Source organism: Amblyomma americanum, chromosome 10, assembly GCF_052857255.1.
Source record: "Amblyomma americanum isolate KBUSLIRL-KWMA chromosome 10, ASM5285725v1, whole genome shotgun sequence".
Taxonomy (NCBI): domain Eukaryota; kingdom Metazoa; phylum Arthropoda; class Arachnida; order Ixodida; family Ixodidae; genus Amblyomma; species Amblyomma americanum.
The window spans coordinates 131,898,245-131,922,474 of NC_135506.1; the positions used below are offsets into that span (position 1 = coordinate 131,898,245).

At 46.5% G+C, this 24,230-nt stretch overlaps 1 protein-coding gene across 1 annotated transcript in view; it reads left to right on the top strand.

The window, feature by feature from the left end:
• Positions 1-1,550: 1,550 nt before the first annotated feature.
• The window catches only part of LOC144108718 (cholinesterase-like), a 100,921-nt gene continuing 78,241 nt past the window's right edge, over positions 1,551-24,230 (top strand). Inside the window, exon 1 of the mRNA XM_077641887.1 lies at positions 1,551-1,666. Coding sequence (XP_077498013.1) covers positions 1,553-1,666 — 114 coding nt within the window. The 5' untranslated portion in view covers positions 1,551-1,552. The remainder of the gene's footprint in view (positions 1,667-24,230) is intronic.

The window sequence follows — 24,230 nt, forward strand, 5'->3', positions numbered from 1 at the left end:
ACGTGCTACGTCCGCCGCTATGGTCGAGGGTGGCGCTGGTGAACACTCTCAAGGCTCGCGTACACCCAGTAAACATAAATACCCACGAGAGCAGCAGATTGGACAGCCGTCGCCGTAGCTCAGTTGGTAAGAGCACCGGACGCGATATTCGGAGGTCGTGGGTTCGGATCCCACCGGCGGCATGGTTGTTTTTTCTGCTGCTTTATAAGTAATTTTCTTTAAGCGATTTATTAACCTAAGTATTATTATCCAACTGATAAGAGTAACACATTAAAAAAAATAAAAATAACGTTCCCCTATGCACCTTGGTTTCGGTGACTGTTGGCTCCCTTCATAAATTTGTCAAACGGGCCCCTCATTTCCTTTAACTTGTCTGCTTATATATATATATATATATATATATATATATATATATATTTGTTACGATACTTTTCCCTCGTCCTTATAAATGGTTTTTTCCTTGTTGACATTGAGTTAGAGTTATTTTTATGCTTGTTTACTGGGAAATCCTTTTGCTTCCATTTTACTTTTCCTATGCATTAGTGGTAAGAGGTCCTTACACAGTATTGACTTCGGGACCTCTTTGTGTGTAATATTGCTTCATTCTCTGTACGACCATGAGTGATAAGCTTCAACCTTACCCTCAACTTCAGCCACGTGGCGGCTATGGGTGGACTCAAAATAACGGCGCACGCTCGAAGACTTGGTTGTCACGTTCTGGTTGCGCACTGCGCTGAACTAAAGGATCACATATCTCGTGTTCCGCCTGCTGTACGCAGCAGTGGAGTTGCCGCTTAACCATCGGCGCACCCAGAACCCGACAATTTAGTGCCGTTTGTGAGTGGTTTCGAGTTGATGGTTGCTTGTTACGGTTCCAAAAGTTGTCAGTGTCTTCATATGCAGTGGAGAGATCTACTTACACAAGAGAAAGCCTTAAGCCGGTGATAAGCTGAGCACATGGCGCTATCTCTTGCCGTCAACGCATAGCTTGGAGGTGAAGCCTACCTATTTGCAACGTGCAACGGTTGTGGATCAATGCTTCAAATTCGTAAGTACGGTAGTAAATTTCAGATTCCATTTTCTCACCGCGTAACAACGGAGATATTTAGTTGTGAGTCATCCGTGTATCTCTCTGTTCCCTGCGGCCTGTCTCAGGAGCTCATTTCTTTTAACTGTTCAACATGTACCAACTAGCTCAAGAAAGTACCCTTCTGCGATACACTGCTCTTTCCACGACAAAGGCGCAAAACCTGGCATGCAGCTATCTCGAAGATATAGTGACACCGAATGGGTTTCTTTAGATGGACTTCATGCACAGCCAAGGCTGTGACCGGTAGAATCGCTCCAAAGTTATGGTGAACATGTCGAAATATACGCACGATTTTAGTGCGGGTTTATTGTGAACACGAATAAAGCTCCATTGCGGAACATAAAGGTAAGGACGACAGCTGAGTGATTCACTAGAAAATGCATTATTCGTAGCAGTCATTAAGATGCATGGTCCTCTCTCATGCGCAGCGTCCTGCTCGTGTCCATCGCGGCCTGCATTGTCATGGTGATGGGCATGGCACTGGCGATTGCGGGCATCATCATGGGACTGCTGCTGCCTGGACCAAAGGGGGGCTGCCCGCCCCTGGACAAACCGCTCCAGGATGGCACAGTCATGGTGCGCGCCGCCTTTTACACATGGCGCGAGCGCTTTGGCTACGCTCTGCCTGCGAGCCGGAAGGTCGAAGTGTACAGCCCTTGTAAAGAACCCAAAAGGCCCTATAAGGCTAAGCCGTCTTATAGGGCTGCTGTAGCATCTGAGGAAGTACTGTCTTTTGGAAGCTTGAGCGCGATACTTCCTCTACGATGAAGAGATATACTATAACTCGAGCATTGCATGACAAGCTACAGAACATGATCCAGAAGAAAACCTCTTGGGCACTTTTCATAAAGGCTGCGTACTGCCTGCATCAACCTCGTGACGAGCTCTCGAGCAACACTTGAGTAGGCGATGCAAAGAAAGCTACATCTGGCCGCAGCTGCTGCGTTCCCGGAACAAACCCCGTAAGACCAGCAAGCTGTGCGAGCAAAAACAAAAAAATGCGAGATGCTCTATAATTTCAGTGTCCATTTTGTCTTGACCCACTGGTCCGGCGCTCTGGAAAAAGGGTTGTAGAATGAATGCTCTTATATGCAGAATCAGGGACACCCTGTGGAGGTGCCGGCTTCTGCTGCCGGTACATGTGAAGCTGTTGCTCAGACTCGTTGCGAGGAAAGCACGGCAGGCAAGGCAACACGTTTAGGAGAAAAAAACTCGGCCGACGTCCTTGTACTCGTGAAGCCACCTCCAGAGGCGACGAGTATACATGTTACTACTGCGCATGGCTTGGCGGCGTGGTGGAGTTGGCAGCCGCCATCGGCATGTGATGCGGTCATATAATGGCAGAAATTTGGTTCCATTTGTGTGATCAGTCGAATTGTTGTCGTCGAAGTGAACGGTATAATTAAGCCTGCGTCTTTTATTTTTAACTAACAGCGCCAAGGATGGCATAAGCAAGCCGTTTTGACCGCAAACCTAGGAAAGCTGTCGGGGTTATGCCTGAAAACCGGCACCGCTGACGTCTACATAGAAATGTTCACTTGTTAATAATAATAATAATTGGTTTTTTGAGGGGGAAAGGAAATGGGGCAGTATCTTTCTCATATATCGTTGGACACCTGAACCGCGCCGTAAGGGAAGGGATAAAGGAGGGAGTGAATGAAGAAAGGAAGAAGAGGTGCCGTAGTGGAGGGCTCCGGAAGAATTTCGACCACATGGGGATCTTTAACGTGCACTGACATCGCACAGCACACGGGCGCCATAGCGTTTTTCCTCCATAAAAACGCAGCCGCCGCGGTCGGGTTCGAACCCGGGTACTCCGGATCAGTAGTCGAGCGCCGTAACCACTGAGCCACCGCGGCGGATTCACTTGTTTGCTGCAGAAAGTGGAAAAGCAGGAAGAAGGGGTCAGTCTTTCTAATTGCCCAAGGACAGCCGACCTACCGGACGCTACGTAGTTTGCTCTCGTCGAAGAAGTCCGCCGAAACGAACTACGAAGATGCCGCGAAACCACTGCGACAACAGTACGCTCCGACATGGTCATTGGTAACTGAGCGACGCCGGTTGTACCGATGCAGCCAGGGGAGAAATGAAATCATAAATGAGTTCAACGTCGAACTCAAAATTCTGGCGGCGACATGTTTTGAAAGCCTACAAGAAAAAGCTCTGCTAGACCCGTTTATTGTGGCTTTATGAACGGACTCCATTCGCTACCGCCTTCTTGAACTACCAGACGGCGAGGTCATTGGGGAAAAGTTTGAAAAATCGCATGTTCCAGTGAAACGGTGCAGAGGGACACGATAAACGTGCTAACCAGCAACACCAATGCTGCCTTCACGGACATGCGCTGGCAATATAGATCCGTCAAGCGGACGACGGAATGGACTGCTAAGACAAAGCCATCCAAAAGCTAGAGCACACCTTCAGGGAAGGCACCGTCTATGAACTGCGAACAAAGGATCTCTGCACGTGTCACATATGCGACGGAGAGCATAATCCTCTGGTATGTCAATTTTTAAAAAGCAGTTGCTGCAGGCCAGGACATGTCGCAGAACTGTGCAGGATAAAGGGCGTACACAGCATTGAAGAGCAAATAGCAGAACAAGATTTGCTGAAGATTTTGCCGAATGAGCAAATCAAGAGCAGGGAGCCAGCCATTCATTGTGCATGGCCATAAGGATGCTAAATGGCAAATGAGCACCCATTGTATTGGACACAAGGGCCGTACTTACAACTTCATCTGAAAAAGACTTCGGTGTAAACTTCTCCAGCTTGACTAAGGGTATTCAGAAGCTGCTGGCAATGAGTATAACGGAGATACCATTTGTTCAAAGGGGTTGCGCATGCACGTGTGAATCATGGAAATCAAAGATATAACTTTCCGCTAGTCATTGCCAAACAGGAGAAAGGTGCGCGCATGCTGATGCTTTTTCGGCGGGATAAGCTCGATAGGATTAAAGTCAATAAGCATGATCATCATCAACACCCACTACAGGGCAAAGGCCTCTCCCATGTCTATCAAATTAACCGTCCTTTGCCAGCTCCGCCCCCCCTATGCCTGCGAAATTCTTTATCTCATCCATCCACCTATCCTTCGGCCGGCGAATGTTACGCTTGCCTTCTCTTGGAACCCACACCGTTACCCTTATGGACCAGTGCTTATCTTGTCTTTCCATCACATGCCCTTCCCAAGCCCATTTCTTACTCTTTATTTCGACTAGGAGGCCATTAACCCGCGTTTGTTGCCTCACCCACTCTGCCTGTTTCCGGTCTCTCAACGTCAAACCTATCACTTTTCTTTCCATGGCTCGCTGCACTGTCCTTAAACTAAGCTGAACCCTTTTCGTCAGCCTCCACGTTTCCGCACCGTAGGTGAGTACCGGTAAGATACAGCTGTTGTACACATTTCTCTTGAGGGAGATTGGTAAACTGCCATTCATGATCTGAGGAACCTGCCATATGCGCTCCGCCCATTCTTATCCTTCTAGTTATTTCCCTCCCATGATCAGAATCAGCAGTCACTACCTGCCCTAAGTAGACCTTACCACATCTAGGGCCTCACTGCCAATTGTTAACTGCTGTTCCCTTGCTAGACTGTTGAACATTACCTTCGTTTTCTGAATGTCAATTTTTAGACCCACCGTTCTGCTCTTCCTTTCTAACTCATTGATCATGCTTTGCAATTCATCTCCTGAGTGACTCAGCAAGGCAATGTCATCAGCGATTGCACTTATTTAGGTATTCCCTAGTAACTCTTATCCCCAACTGTTTCCAATTCAGCCTCGGAATACCTCCTGTAAACAGGCGGTGAATAGCTTTCGCGAGATCGTATCTCGCAGCTTGACGCCCTTTCTTAATGAAATTTCATTTGTGACTTTATGGAGGACTATGGTAGCTTTGAAGTTGCTATCTATATCTTCCAGTATTTTGACATAAGGCTCTTTAACACCCTGATTCCGCAATGCCTGTATGACTGCTGAGGTTTCCACTGAGTCGAGTGATTTCTCGTAATCAGTGAAGGTTATATATAGGGGTTGGTTATATTGTGCGCATTTCTCTATCGCCTGATTGATAGTGTGAATGTGATCTATTGTGGAATATCCTTCACAAAACCCTGCCTGATCATTTGGTTGATTAAGGCTGCCCTGACTCTATTAGTGATTACCTTAGTAAATACCTTCTAGGAAACGGACAGTAAGCTGATCGGTCTGTAATCTTTTAAGTTCTTGCCGCCTCCTTTCTTATGAATTAAGAGAATGTTAGCGTTATTTTAAGCTTTGGTGCGGTCGAGGTCATAAGGCATTGCGTATGCAGGGTGGCTAGTTGTTCTCGCAAAATTTCCCCTCCGTCCTTCATTAGATCTGCTGTTACCTGATCCTCACCAGCTGCTTTTCCCTTTTGCATTGCTCCTAAGAATTTCTTTACTTCTTTTTTCGTTACCGGCGGGATGACGTATTGCTGTGCGCTACTGTCTCTTTCATTAACGCTCTGATTAATTGGCTACTGTATAGATTTGTGTAGAACTCTTCGGCAACTTTAAATATCATTTCTATATTGCTAATTACATTTCCCTCCTTGTCTCTCTGGTTTTTGCCTAGTTTCCTCTTCACCGCTTTCAGGCTACTTCCGTTCTTTAGAACATGCTAGATTCTCTCCATACTGAACTCCCCTATATCGGCTACCTTGTGCTTATTTATTAACTTTAATAGCTCTGTTTGTGCTATCCGGTTTTAAGGGTTAGACGCCCTCATGCTTTGGCGTTTATTAATCAGATCTTTCGTCTCCTTAGATAGCTTGCCGGTATCCTGTCGAACAGTCCTGCCGCCTGCTTCTACTGCGGACTCTGTAATGATAGCGGGCAGATTGTAGTTCATTATATGGACATTAAACTCGTCTTCCTCAAGTAAGGCTCTCTTTTCTGCAGCGATATCCTGATTTCCTCTATTTTCCCTCTTATCGCTAACTCGTTCATGGACTTCCTCTTCACTAGCTTCTTCCGTTCCCTCTTCAAGTTTTAGCTAATTCAAGAACTTACCATTCTGTGGTCGCTACAGCGCACCTTTCCGAGGACATCCACATCCTAAGCGATGCCAGGTTAAGAGCATAGTATTAAGTCAATTTCATTTTCAGTCTCACCATTGGGGCTCTTCTAGGTCCACTTCCTGTTCTCTCGTTTGCAGAAGAAGGTATTCATGATCCGTAAATTATTTCTATCTGCGAACTCGACAAATAACTCTTCCCTGCTATTCCTAGAACCTACCCCATAGTCGCCTACCGCCTGGTCGCCAGCCTGCTTCTTGCCCACCTTCGCATTGAAGTCTCCCATCAGTACAGTGTACTGTGATTTTACCTCTTTCATTACTGATTCCACGTCTTCATAGAGGCTTTCAACGGTCTGGTCATCATGGCTGGATGTGGGCGCGTAGGCCTGCACCACCTTCAGCTTGTACCTCCTATTGAGCCTAAGTACGATAGCTGCCACCCCTTCGGTAATACTATAGAACTCCTCTACGTTCCCAGCTATATCCTGATGAATGAGGAATCCCACGCCTAGTTCTCCTCTATCCGCTAATCTTCGACAGCACAGTTTGTGCCCATCCTTTAGTACTGTATACGGCTCACCTGTGCTCCTAACTTCACTGAGCCCTATGACAAATCATTTAATGCCCGCTAGTTCCTCGAACAGCACTGCTAGCCTAGCCTCACTAGATAAGGTTCTAGCTTTGAACGTTGCCAGGTTAAGATTCCAATGGCGGCCTGTCCGGAGCCAGAGATTCTTAGCACCATCCGCTGCGTCACAGGTCTGACCGCCGCCTTGGTGAGTTGCTCCGCAACCGCTGGAGACTGAGGCTTGGGACTGACCTGGGGACTGGGGACTGAGGGCCGAGGGATAATTGGTTTGTTCATTGAAGGTTGTGGTAAAGTGCTGCACCAGGGTGGCCAAATCTTGTTCTGGTGAGGGAGAGTGTTGCCGGTTCTGGTCACCGAGTTCAGGCAGCACCCCAGGTCTGGCTGTGCAATTGCATCGACACAAGGAGTTTTTTCCTTTTTTTTCAAACCTGGTGGAGAATTGTGCAGCCTGGGATTCTAGCCCTGGTACTCTTGTACGTGAGGTGGATGCTCTACCTCTACACCATCGCTGCTGTACAATGTGGATGACACAATGTGCTGCCAATGTGCATGGCGCGGCAGCAAATTTGCCTGAAGCGGTGCTGAACATCCCAGGCATGGCGCTGCCATAAAAGGCGCTACACGCTACAAAAAAAGTTGAAAGAACCGCACAGTGAGGTTTCCGCGCCCGAGTACGGAGCCATCAAAGGATTCTTAAGAAGCATCTGTATGAAAGAGAACACCGTGTTTTCTGCAGTGCGAGACCGGTACCATACGCCTTCCGCGAGCAAGAGAGAAACATGTAACTGAACCAGGGAAAGCTTATATACCTGTCTAGACATCGCACATGGGCCACGCTGCTCGTCATCGTAAAGAAAAATGCACAAAAAATAAGGATACATGGCGACTCCAGAGTTACTGTCAATAGATGCGTTCAAGTGCGCCGCTATTGTTTACCTCTTCTTGAGTACATATTGCGAATTTTCTAAGCGGAACACTGTCCATCGTTGTTCTGTACCTTTCTAAGACTTACCTCCGGCTTGGGGAGGAAGAGCATTGTGAAGAGCTGCTCACAGCGAACACGCATTAGAGCCCATTTGGGTTCCGGAGGTTACCATATAGCGGAGGAATCGCAGCAGCCAAATTCCAGGCCGTAATGGATCAAGCGTTCCAGGGAATTACTGGTGCCGGCTGTTGCTTAGACGATGTGCTAATTGCTGGCAAAGACAAAGCAGAATGCGACATCCGTTCAGAGCAAGTGCTAGGCGCACGAAGACGACACCGTTATCCTAGTAAATGAAGTAAAGTGGGTCTGAAAGCGGAATGACAAACGGCAGGGGCCTATTGGTTTACATTCTTTTTCTGGCTGCCCCACCATACTTTTTGTCAACCTATAGATGGCAATGCATCCACAGCCTCATCTCCCGTCGATCTCGCCTGACTCAACCGCGCATGGCACAACACCGGAACGTCATCGACACGGACCCGACGGGACATAAGTGCGACGCACCGGCCAATCCTCTTCAGTGGGTCTGGCAGCGGCATGGCAAATGGTTCTTGGAAACATGTGTCCTTCATTTTGTAGGTAGGCCACAATTACGCTTTTAAATGTTATAGGAGCGAAAACCGTTTCTTAATGCTGCTGCCAGACCCTCAGCACTTTGTGTGTATTTTTTCTTGTTTACTGCATTCCTAAAGAATTTTGTTGCAACTGTCCGGCGATGTCGAGACTAATCCAGGCCCAATGTAAGAGGAAATGCTAACGGAACTGTTAGCCGGACAAGCACGAATCAGCGCAGAGCTTACCGCGCTTCACTCTAGAATGGCTTCTTTTGAACAGGGTATTACGCACATAGAGGTGTTGGCTTCAACTGCATTCGACGCTCTTTAGCGCGTTCATGATCTTGAGAAAACTGTTGAGAACCTTAAAGATGTCATCACCAAATGACCGCAAAAACGATGACCTGGAAAACCGATCCCGTAGGAATAATTTAATCATCTACAGCTTGAAGGAGCAGTAGAATTTCAAAGGTCGCTTGTTTCTTCGAGGAAGGTTTACGAACCCTTCCTCTAGTGTCGTTCGGCTTGGAAGATGGAGAAAGGAGGCGATCTTGTAGATGATGACAGCAGAGCATATATTTACAGCATACAAATACACAGAGTTAAACTGGAAGAAGCAGAACTGAATTTACAAAAGAACAAACTTTGCGCTACTTTACTCATCGACCCGGCAGGTTAGAGCCTAAGTAGCATCACGTTACATGCTAAGCATGGAGCCCCAGCACAGACTGGACTGGTCTGCATCCGTTAATGATTGTTTTTTTTTTTGGGGGGGGGGGGGAAGGAAATGGCGCAGTATCTGTCTCATATATATTTGGACACCTGAACCGCGCCGTAAGGAAAGGGATAAAGGAGAGAGGGAAAGAAGAAAGGAAGAAGAGGTGCCGTAGTGAAGGGCTCCGGACACATGCGCTTTTAAGCACTTAACAAAGGACTAAGGGCGGTCATTTTCAGTGGCCCGCCCTAAGCATCAATTCTCCAATCAACAATAACATGCGAGGTAGGGACTACCCCGTGGGTTGGGCTTAGCCTCGAACCCTGGGCCTAGTTAACAACACAAACCAAATCAAAAACAAATACGCCATTACTCTCTCTCAAGTAAGAGTATCCACACGCTCTCCCTTCGGAGCTAATCCGACTTGCCTCAGGCACACCGCCACGCATCATCGGCCCGCGTCGCCCGTCAGCAACAGAAGAGGGAGCGAAAGCGCCACGAAGCTGCCACCCTACCTACGGCGGGACACAACTAATAAGCATGAAGGGGCTTGTCTGCCGCTTCGGGAAACCAGATAAGGATCGTCCCTGTTTTCCAACGGTTCGGTTGAGTACGGTGTGGCCGTCAAGACTGGTGCCTGTCACTGCCCTCCTGGAAATACTCTTTTGTTCACGAAGCACGGCGAGACGCTGCGGGTGCCTTTCTGATGCTAGCCTACGTCGTTAGGGGGGCGGGGGGGGTCTGTGCGTCAAGCGACCATTTTCGTTCCCCGTATGCACTCGGGGGTTCTCGCTTGTATTGTACTGGGGAGCGGCTTCTGTGTGTGCCGGCGTCCTGCTTCCTGCAAAGGTACGCAGCTGTAAAAGAGCGGCGGCCTTACACGCCCCCCCCCCCCCCCTCTCCTAAGAGTATAAACCGAGCTTGCTATCTGCTCGTTAATGCTTGCTAACAACGAGGTCGCAACACTTTCACTTATGTCAGCCCTCCCGGGGAACAGTTTCTCCTGGGTACTCGACACTTCGAGAACCAATCAAAGCAACAATCAATAAAAAAAACTAAAGCACAACATTGGGGCATGGTGCTGTACAGTTCACTGAACAATCAGCAACATCATGCACTGCGCAGAGTCCACATTCGAAGCACACACGAAGCCGCATTGTTCATCACTGTTCACAGGTCTGCGCACAACACTCACGGGCACCGGCTCCATGCAGACGCCATGCAGAAGTCTCTTCGTAAGTGCCCGACTTCAACACACGGGATCCCGCTCACCGAGCGACGGTTGAGTGGGAACATTCACGCCTTGTTTGGGCTGGCATGGTTGCGCCACTTGACCTGCCACAAAAGCTTACCGTTAGGCTCTCGCTGCAACGACATCGGGCCATGGAAGAGTAACTTCCATGCCGGCTTAGGAGGCGGAGATGGCACAAAGGCTATTCGATCCAGCTTGGCGGTGATTGGCAGACTGCCCTCTTTGATCCGCAAGTGATCCTGATTACCTCCGAAAAACGCGCCACGACTGCAGGATTTCTGCGTGCCGCATTTCAGCATTTGTGCTGATACACTGTGTTACAAACCCTGTCGCCGAATCGGCCCACTCTTCAAGGTCATTGCGTCAGACTGTGGAATCGCTACCACTGTACATCGGAACAAACGCCCCATTGGCGGGCAATAAGTGACCCAAGCTCTCTATTAGGGCATCTTCAGCACACCTGGTCTCACTCGTTTGGTGAACATTTTCTGTCCACAGTACCAGCTCAAAATTCGCTTTGTCCGGAAAAAACTGCTGCGACTGTGTTTTTGGCCGCTCTGAAAGTGCGCTACATGTACCCTTCGTGTTTTCGCAACTTTTCTCTCTCATTTTACTCTCAGTACCCTTCAATAGATCAATCTCGAGCGCTGCTTTCCCTGTATGTTGTTTTCCAATCTGAATTGACAGAGCCTCTGAGGCTTCTGCTATCTTGATCTCAGTGATCTCTTTGTCATTCTGGCCTAGTGCCTCTTTCACACTTTCAGGGAAATCGTTGCGAACCTCTCCAGTGCTCTGAGCATCAGGGCCTAGGTCTGCATGGTCTCTTGTCCTTTAACTCGGACGTAGTGCCATCCTGCCCGCCGCCCATATACCTCAGCTCATGATTTCTTAGCTCTTCTTTTTCATTCCACTCAATCTGTTGCATTCGGTCCCGAAAATAACTTCAAGACGACGAATAGTATCCCGCCCTGCATCTGATACGGTAACACCTCGAAGAGTTTTCCATTCGGGGACAAATTCATTACGTCCGTTCAAAGCAGATGGTATTTCCTGCGCCTGTGAATCCGTTCCTTTTCCTTCTTTCTGGCTCTCTGCTTCCGCCAAATTTTTAGGCGGCTCGCTATTAACCGCACCAACACTCTGAGCTTCAGCGCCTAGGTCTGCATGGTCTCTGAGCTTTCCAGCGGACGCATTGCCATGCCGCCCGCCGCCCGCATAAATCAGCTCGAGCATTTTTAGCTGTTCCTGCTCCTCCCTTTCTATCTGTCTCATCCGCTCCTGAAATTTCAACTCAAGGCGGCGAATAGTCGTTTGTCCTGCCTCTGAGAGAACACCTTGAGGCGTTTTAAATTCTAGGCCGAATTTAGAACTGAAGGAGTTCTCAAGACTGAATTTTTTCTCCATGCTGGTCACATGTTCCACACCTGTACCCTAAGCCTTCAGAGTAGCAACCATGCAAACCTTGACAAAACGCTAGAAATCCCACTCACCCGGCGCAGGTCTTCTGATGTCTGGCACCCAGAGCCCGGATGATGCGTCTGCTCTACCAGCTTCGGTAGCAGCCGAGGTGGAGTCGTCCCTTGACAGCTCCTCGCTGCTCCGTGTCGGATGGCCTGTGGTTGTCACCGCTATACCTGCCCTTGGTGATGAGACGTGCCGAAGCCTGTCGTGCTGCGCCAGTAGAATTTAAAAGGTCGTTCGTTTCTTCGAGGAAGGTTTACGAACCCTTCCTCTAGTGTCGTTCGGCTTGGAAGATGGACAGGAGGCGAGCTTGTAGATGATTACAGCAGAGCATATATTTACAGCATACACATACAGAAAGTTAAACTGGAAAAAGCAGAACTGAATGTACAAAAGAACAAACTTTGCGCTACTTTACTCATCGCCCCGGCAGGTTAGAGCCTAACTAGCATGACGTTATATGCTAAGCATGGAGCCTCAGCTCAGGCTGGACTGGACTGCATCCGTTCACATGCGCTTTTAAACAGTTAACAAAGGACTAAGGGCGGTCATTTTCAGTGGCCCGCCCTAAGCATCAATTCTCCAATCAACAATAACATGCGAGATAGGGACTACCCCGTGGGTTAGGCTTAGCCTCGAACCCAGGGTCTCGTTAACAACACAAACCAAATCAAGAACAAATACGCCATCACTCTCTCTCAAGTGAGAGTATCTACACGCTCTCCCTTCGGAGCTAATCCTACTTGCCTCAGGCACACCGCCACCCATCATGGGTCCGCGTCGCCGGTCAGCAACAGAAGAGGGAGCGAAAGGGCCACGAAGCTGCCGCTCTACCGACGGCGGGACACATCTAATAAGCATGAAGTGGTTTTTTGGTTTTAATAACGCGCTACACACAGTGTGTAGCGCGTTATTCAAACCAAAATGTACAACCAACTAGCCCACATTGCTGCCTTGCTTATGAAGTGGTTTGTCTGCCACTCCGGGAAACCAGATAAGGATTGTCCCTGTTTTCCCCTCGTTTGGCTGAGTACGGCGTGGCCGTTGCCTGTCACTGCCCTCCTGGAAATACGCTTTTGTTCACGAGGCACGGCGGGACGCTGCGGGTGCCTTTCTGATGCTAGCCTACGTCGTTAGGGGGCTGGGGGGGTCTGTGCGTCAAGCGACCATTTCGTTTCCCGTATGCACTCGGGGGCTCTCGCTTGTACTGGGGAGCGGCTTCCGCGTGTGTGGGCGTCCTGCTTCCTGCAAAGGTACACAGCTGGAAAAGAGCGGCGGCCTTACAGGAGCCATTAACAGAAACTTCTGAGGAGCTATTAGCTTCTGTATCGGAGTTGCTGTCTTCCGAACATGGAATCCAATGTGGAGTTATTGAACGCTGTCATAGGTGTGGCACGCAAAGAAATGAAAAGACGAGACCTGTAATTTTTAAAATACTGTAGTCTTTAGAACCAAGCTTTCCATCCTTAAAAACGCCAGAAAACTAAAAGGGTCTGATACGTATATTAGTGAAGACTTTTCTGCGCGTGTACGGCAAATTCGAAAGACTCTCTGGGACAATTCGGTTGATATCCGCAAAGAAGCAGATACGTATAGATTTCAGTACGATTCTCTGATAGTTGACAATGCTCGTTACACTTGGGATGATGCTTGCAAAAGGCTTGTTAAGGCTCCACGAGCCTTAACATTTCCGGCAGTGCGTCGAACCTTGCTGTGCACTGCCGGAAGTGTAAAGATTGTTTCCCTCATTTTGACAGGACAAATGTTTTGTTTAGTCACCCAGATCAGACCTGCAGGGAGCTAGTTGAGGCGTTTCTGATAAGACAGGAGTCAGAAACATGTCACTTCGCTTTCTATCAATCTCGTGGAAAAAGAGATTCACGCTCTTGAGGAATGTGTGGCGACAGGTTGATAGCAGGTGCATGTCATTTGTTAAGATTGCTGGTGTGCTTTGTTAAAATGAGGCGATTAACCTCCTGTTTTACGGACTATCGCGATTTTATGATTTTGGTTTTTGTGTTTTTTCCGTTATTGCTTTTGGTGCCTTTATAACTAATCCTTCTAGGAATAGAAGTTCAGTTGTTAGATAACACTCGTTTCGTCTCGTGTTTCTTCCACTACGTCATGTGTTTCGCGCTGCTTAAGATGAACACATATAGATTGCTTTAATTTTTTTTCCCGCTAACTGTTGAAATTTGAAATCGATTGGACGGCTTACTTCACGCATTGCCAATTGAATAGTTCGTTGTTCAGTTGCGTAAGAATTTGACCTGTTTATCTGTTTTTAATACTTCTGTGTTATCTATTCTATGCTACCCATGTTATTTGTACTTACTAATGTATGTACCCACTCCTGCTATGTCTCCCCGCCGAGACAGCAGTATTTGTAAATGAATAAATAATAAAAAGCATTTTTTGAAGAAAAAGTGCCGTACCTAGGACACGAAGCAGACAGGCATGGTCTGCATCCAAATGCTGACAAAGTGAAGATGACTCGTGGAGCGCCGAGGCTAAGCTGAAGTCATTTTTGGGCCTAGTACATTTTTGTGAGAAATTTTTACACAGCGTAGCAAACTTACTAGCACCGCTACGCCACTTCTTCGCAAGAGCTCGGTATGGAAATGCTCGCGTCAGTGTTACTACTTTTTTGCAGAACAAGCAGCTACGAAATCAAGATAGCGTCTTGGAGCTATATGACCTAAGAAAAGAAATCGAAATGACTTGCGACGCTTCTGGGTATGCCTCAGGTTGCGCTGTTAGAGCATATGATTGACTGCGAGGAGAGTAAGTTTGCGTTTGCGTCTAGGTCAATGACCCCAGCTTGGGAAACTACGCGCACATCGAGAAGGAAGCGCTAGCCATTAAGAAGTTTCATAGGTACCGGAACGGGCGTAGTTTCAATATTTTGATAGACCATCATTCAGTCATGATGATCTAAAACAGCATGCAAATCCTGTAGCTGCAGCTCGAATTCGTTTATGGGGCATTTTTCTTGCCAATTACCGCCTTCTTGTTGTGCACAAGTGAGGCGCAAATATAGGTGACGCTGAATGCCTGCCACGTACGCCTGCCTCTTTCTGAAGCAACTGACTTCGATGAGGAAATTTTAAATGGGAAAGCATTGCTAGTACCACTGCGAGAAGAGCCGGTGGCGTGTATGCACTCGCAGATAAGGCAGAAAATCCCAGCGATGGCAAGCAAAAAGGGTGACGTCATCAAGCGGCCGTATGACGCACACAGCAAGCCGAGAAAAACCACTTGATACTTTCGTTTCGTTTCCATTTCGTTTTATTGCCTTAAAGATTCCTTTTGCGGTATTACATAAGGGGTGGGTAACATATTATATGTGAAGATTACAATTTTTGAATGTGAGGAGGAACACGCGTCGCAAACGTCGATGGGCAGGTGATAGCAGCAATGACGTGGCCAAGGCAGTTCCAGATGATAGCTATTCGTGGAAAAAATGAGCCAGCAAACGTGGCGGTTATAATGAGTGGTCGAGCTACATGAAATGGATGCAAAGTGCGGTGGGATATGCGTGATGGTGATGCTAGGTATGGGGGATGATTAAGCGAACTGTGAAATATCTTGCAATCCTATGCATGTCTCTAGTCTCTATATACTCGTCACTGGCCGACCTCCATGTGGCGCCAGTTTTCCAGACATTCATAACCAAATTGTGACGCCTTTGTCGTACAGCGTTCCGGGTGGCGCGATACGATTTCCTGTTACATATAGTTCACATGTGCTAGTCAATGTGGAAGATAGCATGGAAGAGGGATTTGAACCAACCACATATACACCATCAATTACATGCCTTCCCATACTTTGTTATCAAAACTCTGTTGCAACCGCTCGACGCACAGCGTTCCGGGTGGTGTCATGCGCTGGTATGTGTTTGGGCACTGTGTTTCAGGGTGGATGTCATTGCACCCAGGGACAGTAATACTTTTGCATTAACACATGAGAGCAGCTTTAGGTTTCTCAAATTTTTTTACATCTCTACTGCCAAGGACATGTCAATAAACGCAAAAGATATCGAGCGCAAAACATAAAAAAATATAGTCCTGTGCGCAGCACATGAAATGATCTAAGAGAACCTTGGTGTGGGCTAGTTAGTTCATACTGCTACGACACAGACTGCCAAAGCGCAACGGAACTAGAACGAGTAGAAGAAACACGAAACACAGGACAGGCGATACTACCAACTTTTATTGCGTCATAAAAAACCAGCACAATTTATACCATTCACATGGACCACGTGATACACTGTCAGCCAGTGGAAATTGCGAAGGAAAACGCCTCCCAACGCTGGCGATCATTACGTAGTGAAAAAGCACTCAAGACACGTGCAATCAGTAACACGCAAAGACACTACTAATCTAAAGATGACCGGATAACAGAGACATTAGAGTTGCGCTTCTGCCCCTGCCATACACATCGGTGGTGCCAGGAGCAGTAACGAGTAGAAGAAGCGCGGCGAAGGAAATAACAAGGGACAGGCGATGAAAGGGATGTGTACAATCAGCTGGAGTATGAATAAAAATGATGACAACTTGCTATGCAAAAAGGCACCGTCAGCAAAATAAAAGTTACACTAAAACGTAACCGTCAGCATAATAAAAGTTACAATAAAAGTAAAATAAAAAGAGAAAAGATCCGCTTAAAGCCAACAGTCAACACGGCAAAAAAAAATAAGATAAAAAATAAAAACACAAACAAACAGGTAAGGTGCGAGGGAAAACCTTTTGTCAGGATGCCTAGATGTGGTTAACATGCAGGAACCGCGCCCGTTCTAAGAAGGACCTTTCTTCCTCCAGTAGACAGACAGACGGGCTGCTGATGCACTTGTCCCCAGCCTTTTCAATCAAAAATCCCTCAATAACTTCCCTTTCTATTTTACTCCTTGCTGTCGCCAGAAACATAGTGGCTGATAACATGGGCCGACATTCGTGGCAGGGTTGATTGCAATGAACTGCCATGTGGCTCCCAGACTTGTTTTTTACGTTGAGGAGGTGTTCGCTTGCTCTGTCATTGAAACAGCGTCCGGTCTGGCCGATGTATATTTTGCAACACGTGAGGGGAATCTGATAAACCACTCCGGAGCAACATTAGGCGTACTGATTCGAGTGGTTAACTGTGCAGGTCGCTTGTTTTTTCCGGTTCACCATCGGGCATATATTAGCCGACTTACACGGGGCAGAAAAAACAACGTTAACATCATACCTGGCTGCCACCTTTTTGACATTGTGCGAGAGTTTGTGGATGTATGGAATGACAGCCAAACGTTTCTTTCCCTTGGGCTACTTCCCTGTTTCGCCTAGCTTCACTTTCTGGAGTAAGGCTTCGCACAGGCCTGATAAAAGGAAAGGTGAGTAGCCAGCCGAAAGAAGGCGTTGAACCTGGTTGTCGAAGCTATAATCAGTCATGTGTTCACAACTCTTTGTTAGTGACACATTAAGTGCACCAGTTACGACTGCCCGCTTAACAAGTTTAGAATGCACACTGTCGAAGGGGAGCAAACATTTCTTCGACCTAACGTTACATGACCAACACACCCGCTCGTCGGTAAAAACCAGCATCAGATCTAAAAATTGGATCCTGTTCTCTTTTGGCATTTACCACGTAAAGTTCATTCCACCAGACGAGGCCTTGAACACCCCGACGATGTCCTTTACTGCTTCAAGCATGTCGATGGCCGCTTCACTGTCTAACACAATTAGGAAATCATCCACATAACGGTATATCTTGACGATGTGCTTGTCATGCAGATGTTCTTGAACTCTCCTAGACATGGCGGACAAGTAAATGTCTGAGAGCACTGGGGTGACGGACGAACCAATACAGATTCCCGATTTTTGTATTAAAAATTGCTCATTGTAGGACACTAGTGTTGACTGCAGGTAAAACTCAAGTAGGCTGATGAACCTGTCTTGGTTTAGTCCGGTTGCATTCTGAAAGTAGTGTCCTACAATGAGCAATTTTTAATACAAAAATCAGGAATCTGTATTGGTTCGTCCGTCGCCCCAGTGCTCTCAGACATTTACTTGTCCGCCATAGATAGGAGAGATCAAGAACATCTGCAAGATATACCGTTATGTGGATGATTTCCTAATTGTGTTAGACAGTGAAGCGGCCATCGACATGTTTGAAGCAGTAAAGGACATCGTCGGGGTGTTCAAGGCCTCGTCTGGTGGAATGAACTTTACGTGGGAAATGCCAAAAGAGAACAGGATCCAATTTTTAGATCTGATGCTGGTTTTTACCGACGAGCGGGTGTTTTGGTCATATAACGTTAGGTGGAAGAAAGGTTTGCTCCCCTTCGACAGTGCACATTCTAAACTTGTTAAGCGGGCAGTCGTAACTGGTGCACTTAATGCGTCACTAACAAAGAGTTGTGAACACATGACTGATTATAGCTTCGACAACCAGGTTCAACGCTTTCTTTCGGCTGGCTACTCATCTTTCCTTTTATCAGGCCTGTGCGAAGCCTTACTCCAGAAAGTGAAGCTAGGCCAAACAGGGAAGGAGCCCAAGGAAAAGAAACGTTTGGCTGTCATTCCACACATCCACAAACTCTCGCACAATGTCAAAAAGGTGGCAGCCAGGTATGATGTTAACGTTGTTTTTTCGGAAATAACGTTCCAGTGGCTTCCAAGTCACTGCGGGATTATCGGCAATTAACGGGCGGATCACGCTGCCCGCTCAGCCCATACTGAGTAGCGCCACGCGCCAAATCTTCTTTCTAGAACTGACGCGGCACGGAAGCTCCGCCTACTTGCTCGGCAGTGCACCGAGTCACAATGGAATGAGCCACATTTAAGAAATACGCGACTGTACTCACTTGATTCAATATTAAGTCTTCGAGCGCCATCACAGCTTCGCCGTAGAGACGCCACGCTTTTATATCGGCTTTGGTTCGGTGTTGCTTTTACTAAAGCCTATGCCTTCCGCATAGGGATGACCGACACCCCAACCTGTGACCACTGTGGCCATGAAGAATCAATTGGCCATATATTGTGCTCCTGCCAGCAGTACAGTCCACAGAGGGCATGCCTTAGCCACGAACTTGACCAACTGGACGACCAACCGCTATCCGAAAAAAGAATTCTACAACATCGAAAGGACCTACCGTCGCAGAAGAAGGCCGTGCAAGCGCTTTTGCGCTTCTTACAATCTACCGGCCTGTGTGAAAGACTAACTGGAACGCCTTGTGTGTGTGTGTGTGTGTGTGTGTGTCTCCATGTGTACACGTTCCTTTTTTTTTTGCGTTTTCCTCTCTGTCATATTTCTAACCCCTATCCCCCATCCCCAGTGTAGGGTAGCAAACCGGAGACTCACATCTGGTTAACCTCCCTGCGTTTACTTTTCATTCTCTCTCTCTCTCTGCCCGTGTAAGTTGGCTAATATATGCCCGATGGTGAACCGGAAAAAACAGGCGACCTGCACAGTTAACCACCCGAATCAGTACACCGAATGTCGCTCCGGAGTGGTTTATCAGATTCTCCTCACGTGTGGCAAAATATACAACGGCCAGACCGGACGCTGTTTCAATGACAGAGCAAGCGAACACCTCCTCAACGTAAAAAACAAGTCTGGGAGCCACATGGCAGTTCATTGTAATCAACCCTGCCACGAATGTCGGCCCATGTTATCAGCCACTAAGTTTCTGGCGTCAGCAAGGAGTAAAATAGAGAGGGAAGTTATTGAGGGATTTTTGATTGAAAAGGCTGGGGACAAGTGCATCAGCAGCCCGTCTGTCTGTCTACTGGAGGAAGAAAGGTCCTTCTTAGAACGGGCGCGGTTCCTGCATGTTAACCACATCTAGGCATCCTGACAAAAGGTTTTCCCTCGCACCTTACCTGTTTGTTTGTGTTTTTATTTTTTGATCTTAGTTTTTTTTTGCCGTGTTGACTGTTGGCCTTAAGCGGATCTTTTCTCTTTTTATTTTACTTTTATTGTAACTTTTATTTTGCTGACGGTTACTTTTTATTGTAACTTTTATTTTGCTGACGGTGCCTTTTGGCATAGCAAGTTGTCATCCTTTATATTCATACTCCAGCTGATTGTACACATCCCTTTCATCGCCTGTCCCTTGTTATTTGCTTCGCCGCGCTTCTTCTACTCGTTACTGCTCCTGGCACCACCGATGTGTATGGCAGAGGCACAAGCGCAACTCTAATGTCTCTGTTATCCGGTCATCTTTAGATTAGTAGTGTCTTTGCGTCTTACTGATTGCACGTGTCTTGAGTGCTTTTTCACTACGTAATGATCGCCAGCGTTGGGAGGCGTTTTCCTTCGCAATTTCCACTGGCTGACAGTGTATCACGTGGTTCATGTGAATGGTATAAATTGTGCTGGTTTTTTATGACGCAATAAAAGTTGGTAGTATCGCCTGTCCTGTGTTTCGTGTTTCTTCTACTCGTCCTAGTTCCGTTGCGCTTTGTCAGTCTGTGATGTGAAACGAAAAGGCATGGTTACCCAAGAATGGTAGGTGACAAATTTCTTCCATTCTTTCTACGGCGTTATGAACTTTCAGTGGACAATGGCTGTTTGTTTTGTGGAAAAAATAATAATATTGAGCTTCATTTCTCCGGAGAAACACGGAGGAGGCCGTGAGTAAAATCTGCAAGAAAGCTTGACCAGAGCCCACAGTCCCCTCAGCGAGGCGATAAAATAGCATATATGAGCATCCTGAAATTTGCAGAAAAAGTCAACGCAAAACTCGTTTTTTTGCAGTACAAATGAGTAAGAAAGAAAACCTCAAAATTATTTACATTTATTTATTTATTTATTTATTTACCCTAATCACCCAGTAGAGGGCATTACATAGGGGGGAATGATGAAAAGAAAGCACACATAACAAATCAACTCATAACAAATGATGGTAAATATACAGAGGGCAGAGTTTGGGTAACATTTGGTTAAGTGCAGTATAACATATTGAAACCACAAAATTCAACACGTTCAAACAAGTGAGTAATAATTAGGGCAAAATAAGTAACTAAAGATACAATGGCACATAAAAGAGGCTATGGAGCTGTTCAGCACACAAGAAATGGCAAAGCAAGAAAGGACCGCCAAAAAGTCACGGACACGGTAAATCATTCAGCACTCTATGACGCATTTTCCGTGTTCAGAAATGTTAGTAAAGCTGTTTGAAAAGATGATAATTCAGTATGGCCGACAATGCTGGGTGGCAATGAGTTCCATTCTTTTATTGACAAAACCAGCGGTGTCTTCTGATATTTTAGTGTGCGAGCGAAAATCGGACGTACCTTATGCGCATGATCCAGGCGAGCTGAACAATGAGGTGCAGGAAAGATATGATTTCGGGAGAATGGCGTATCGCTATAGTATAAGGTGCGAAATAATGACAACCGGGCGAACTTTCTACGTGTAGCAAGAGGTTGAAGATTCATGGCTTGCTTCATTGCTGATACGCTTTGATGACGTGAGTAGGATGACAGTATGAATCTGACGGCTTTATTTTGTACTGCTTCTAGAGCATTTGTAAGAATCGCATGGGAGGGTTTTCATATAACAGAAGCGTATTCAACAGATGATCTGAGAAGCGTTGTATAAGCGCTGTGCCGTGTTTCAGCGTTCGCAAGGGGTGAACGGCGTTTCAAGAGACCAATTTTATTGAAGGCTTTATTAGTTATGTATTCAATGTGAGCATCCCAGGTTAAGTTCTGACTGAAAAACACTCCCAGATATTTTATACACGACACGGAGTCAATACCACTTTTATTTAACCGGTAATTATTCTGTGATGTTTCTGCTACGCTAGAGAATCTTACATGCTTAGTTTTACTGACATTATATCCATCTGCCACGTTGAACACCATTCAGTTAGTTCTGTTAGATATGATTGGAGAGCTAGTGCATCAGTCGGGGTGGTTATCTGCCTGTATATTACGCAGTCGTCTGCGAAAAGCCGTATTGATGAAGTAATATTAGAGGCTATGTCGTTTATATAAATTAGAAAAAGTAGTGGCCCTAATACTGAGCCCTGTGGGACACCGGATAATACGCGAGTGGGTTTAGAAATGAGGTTCTCAATTTTGACCGACTGGTAACGATCGGTTAGGAATTGCTCGATCCATGTAGTTGTTTTGTCGTCGAGCTGTAAATTTCGGGTCTTTAGCAGTAAGCGTTTGTGGGCAACACGGTCAAAAGCTTTTGTAAAGTCAATGAAAATGGCGTCTGTGAGATGAGACATGTGTAGGGATTGATGAAGGTCAGTTGCGACTGGCATGATCGGTTTTGCCGGAATCCGTGCTGGTTCTCGAGAAGTAAGTTATTTAGGTTCAGATGGTTCATGATGTGGGAAAAGAAGATATGCTCTAGTAGTTTGCAGCAGATACAAGTAAGTGAGATAGGCCTGAAGTTGTTTGGATCGGTGTTACTTCCTGATTTGTGTACGGGAATGATGTGTGCTTGTTTCCAGTCGTCCGGGAGCTGTCCTGTATCCAGAGATTGTTGAAATATCAGCGCGAGCAAACCAGATGATTCGTGACATGTTAGTTTCAGAATCTTTGTACTGATCCCATCGGGTCCTGGGGCCTTTTTTAGTTCTAGCTTGTCGATTGCGCGTGCGACGCCATTTGTTGTGATAGTAATAGGTGCAAATTGAAACCGTATGTATGTTGGAAAAATGGGCGGTAAATTATCAGTGGGGAGTTCATTTCTGAACATGTCACTAAAAGATTTGTTGAAGACTTCGGCGCACTCGTCTAACGGTAAGGGCGAGCCCTCTCCTGTAGTTAGTGCTAGTAAAATGTTGCTGCTTTTAGGATTTACAGTGCGCCAGAACTTTTTGGGATCACTTTTTAATAGTTTCGGAAGTGTGTCGTTATAGTATTTTTGTTTCTCTTCTTCGAGTTTTCTTTCAGTAAGCGCAGCAATTTCCTTATATTTCATCCAGTCGAGTGGTGCATTGGTTCTTGAAGCTCTTCTGTATACCCTCTTTTTTCTGTTTAAGTACCTTTTGCATTCGTTAGTGAACCAGGGATCATTTATTCGGTTTGAGATTGTGAATTTGGGAACGCATATCTTCTCAAGTTCTTTTAATTTATCACGAAATAAGCACCAGTTTTCATTCGTAGTACGTGTAGTGAAGTCGTGGCGGAAATCAGCTGCAAAGCTCGTTAGAATGCTATTCATTTTAGGTATATCTGCACGTGCGTAATCCAGTATCTCTTTGCTGATCCTTGCGTTATCAGGGTGAGGCAAGCTGAAGCGGCAATGAATAATCTTGTGGTCGCTGATTTCCTCCAGCACAGAAGCAGACGCATGGTCAGGATGGTTGGTGAAAACTAGATCTAAGGTATTATCGCCGCGTGTGGGTTCACGAACCAGCTGAGTTAGTTGATAAAGTTGCAACAGATTGAGAAAGCAAATACATTCGGCTCGGTTATTATAATGGCTGACAGAATAATCCAACCAGTTGATAGAAGGATAGTTGAAATCTCCGCACAGGACAAGAATTGATTTGGGATGTTTAAGTGTTATATGCTCTAAGGCTTCATTCAGGGAATCAGTAAAATCAGATGCAGAGTCAGGAGGTCTGTAAAGAACTCCTAAGATAATTTTTCTAGTTCCAACATGTGCCGAGACCCAAATTATTTCCAGTCCTGTGTCAATAGGTACAACGGTCGGGCGGAATTCCTTTTTTATTGTTATGATTACTCCTCCCCCTCGAGAACCGATCCTATCTTTACGAAAAATTTGAAACGAACGCGGAAATGACAATTCAGAGTCGGGGATGTCGTCCGAAAGCAAGGTTTCAGTGCCGACAATGACATCCGCGGAACATGTGTAGATGAATGAATTGAGAACATGAAGTTTCGGTAGTATACTGCGGAAGTTTGCCAAGAGAACCGAAACGTTATTGGTGTCCATGTGTTTGCTATAGCCGGGCGGGGGAAGTCAGTCTGAAATTTTGTTTGGTTGTTCTTCGCTTGGCTGAGAGTTGGTTTGGCTGGTTTCGGCCGAGGCTAGTTCGTCTCGTTCTGTGCTCGGCCTATTTTGGCGTATTTCTACGACACTGCTAGTAGCTGCATCATACATAAAGGTGCTCCCCCTAAAATGCAATTTGTTGAAGCGTATGCGGAAACGTTCCTTTTCGTCCCGATTTGCCTTGACGAAGTCTCGCAACTTCTTGCGCGCTAGCTGAATCTTGGGAGAGAAATCCTCCTCCAGCCATACTGTCATTGATTCCAAGTCCTTCAGTTTGTGAGCGTTGCTCAAAGCCTCTGTTTTTGTTTTAAAGTTGAGAAATTTCACAATTAATGGCCTGTTAATTCCTGAGCGGCGCTGTCCTATACGATGAGCCCGTTCGATGTCAGTGACGTTTAAATCGAGGTGGGCGGAGAAGAAATTCTTCACAATACGTTTAGATTCGGCAAAACCCTCCTGTTCTTTTTCGGGGAGGCCTTTGATGAGCATATTGTGTCGTCTCATGCGGTTATTCATGTCGTCTACTACATCTGCCAGCTTTTCCTTTGTTTTTGCAATGCCCAACTTCACCGCCTCGACAT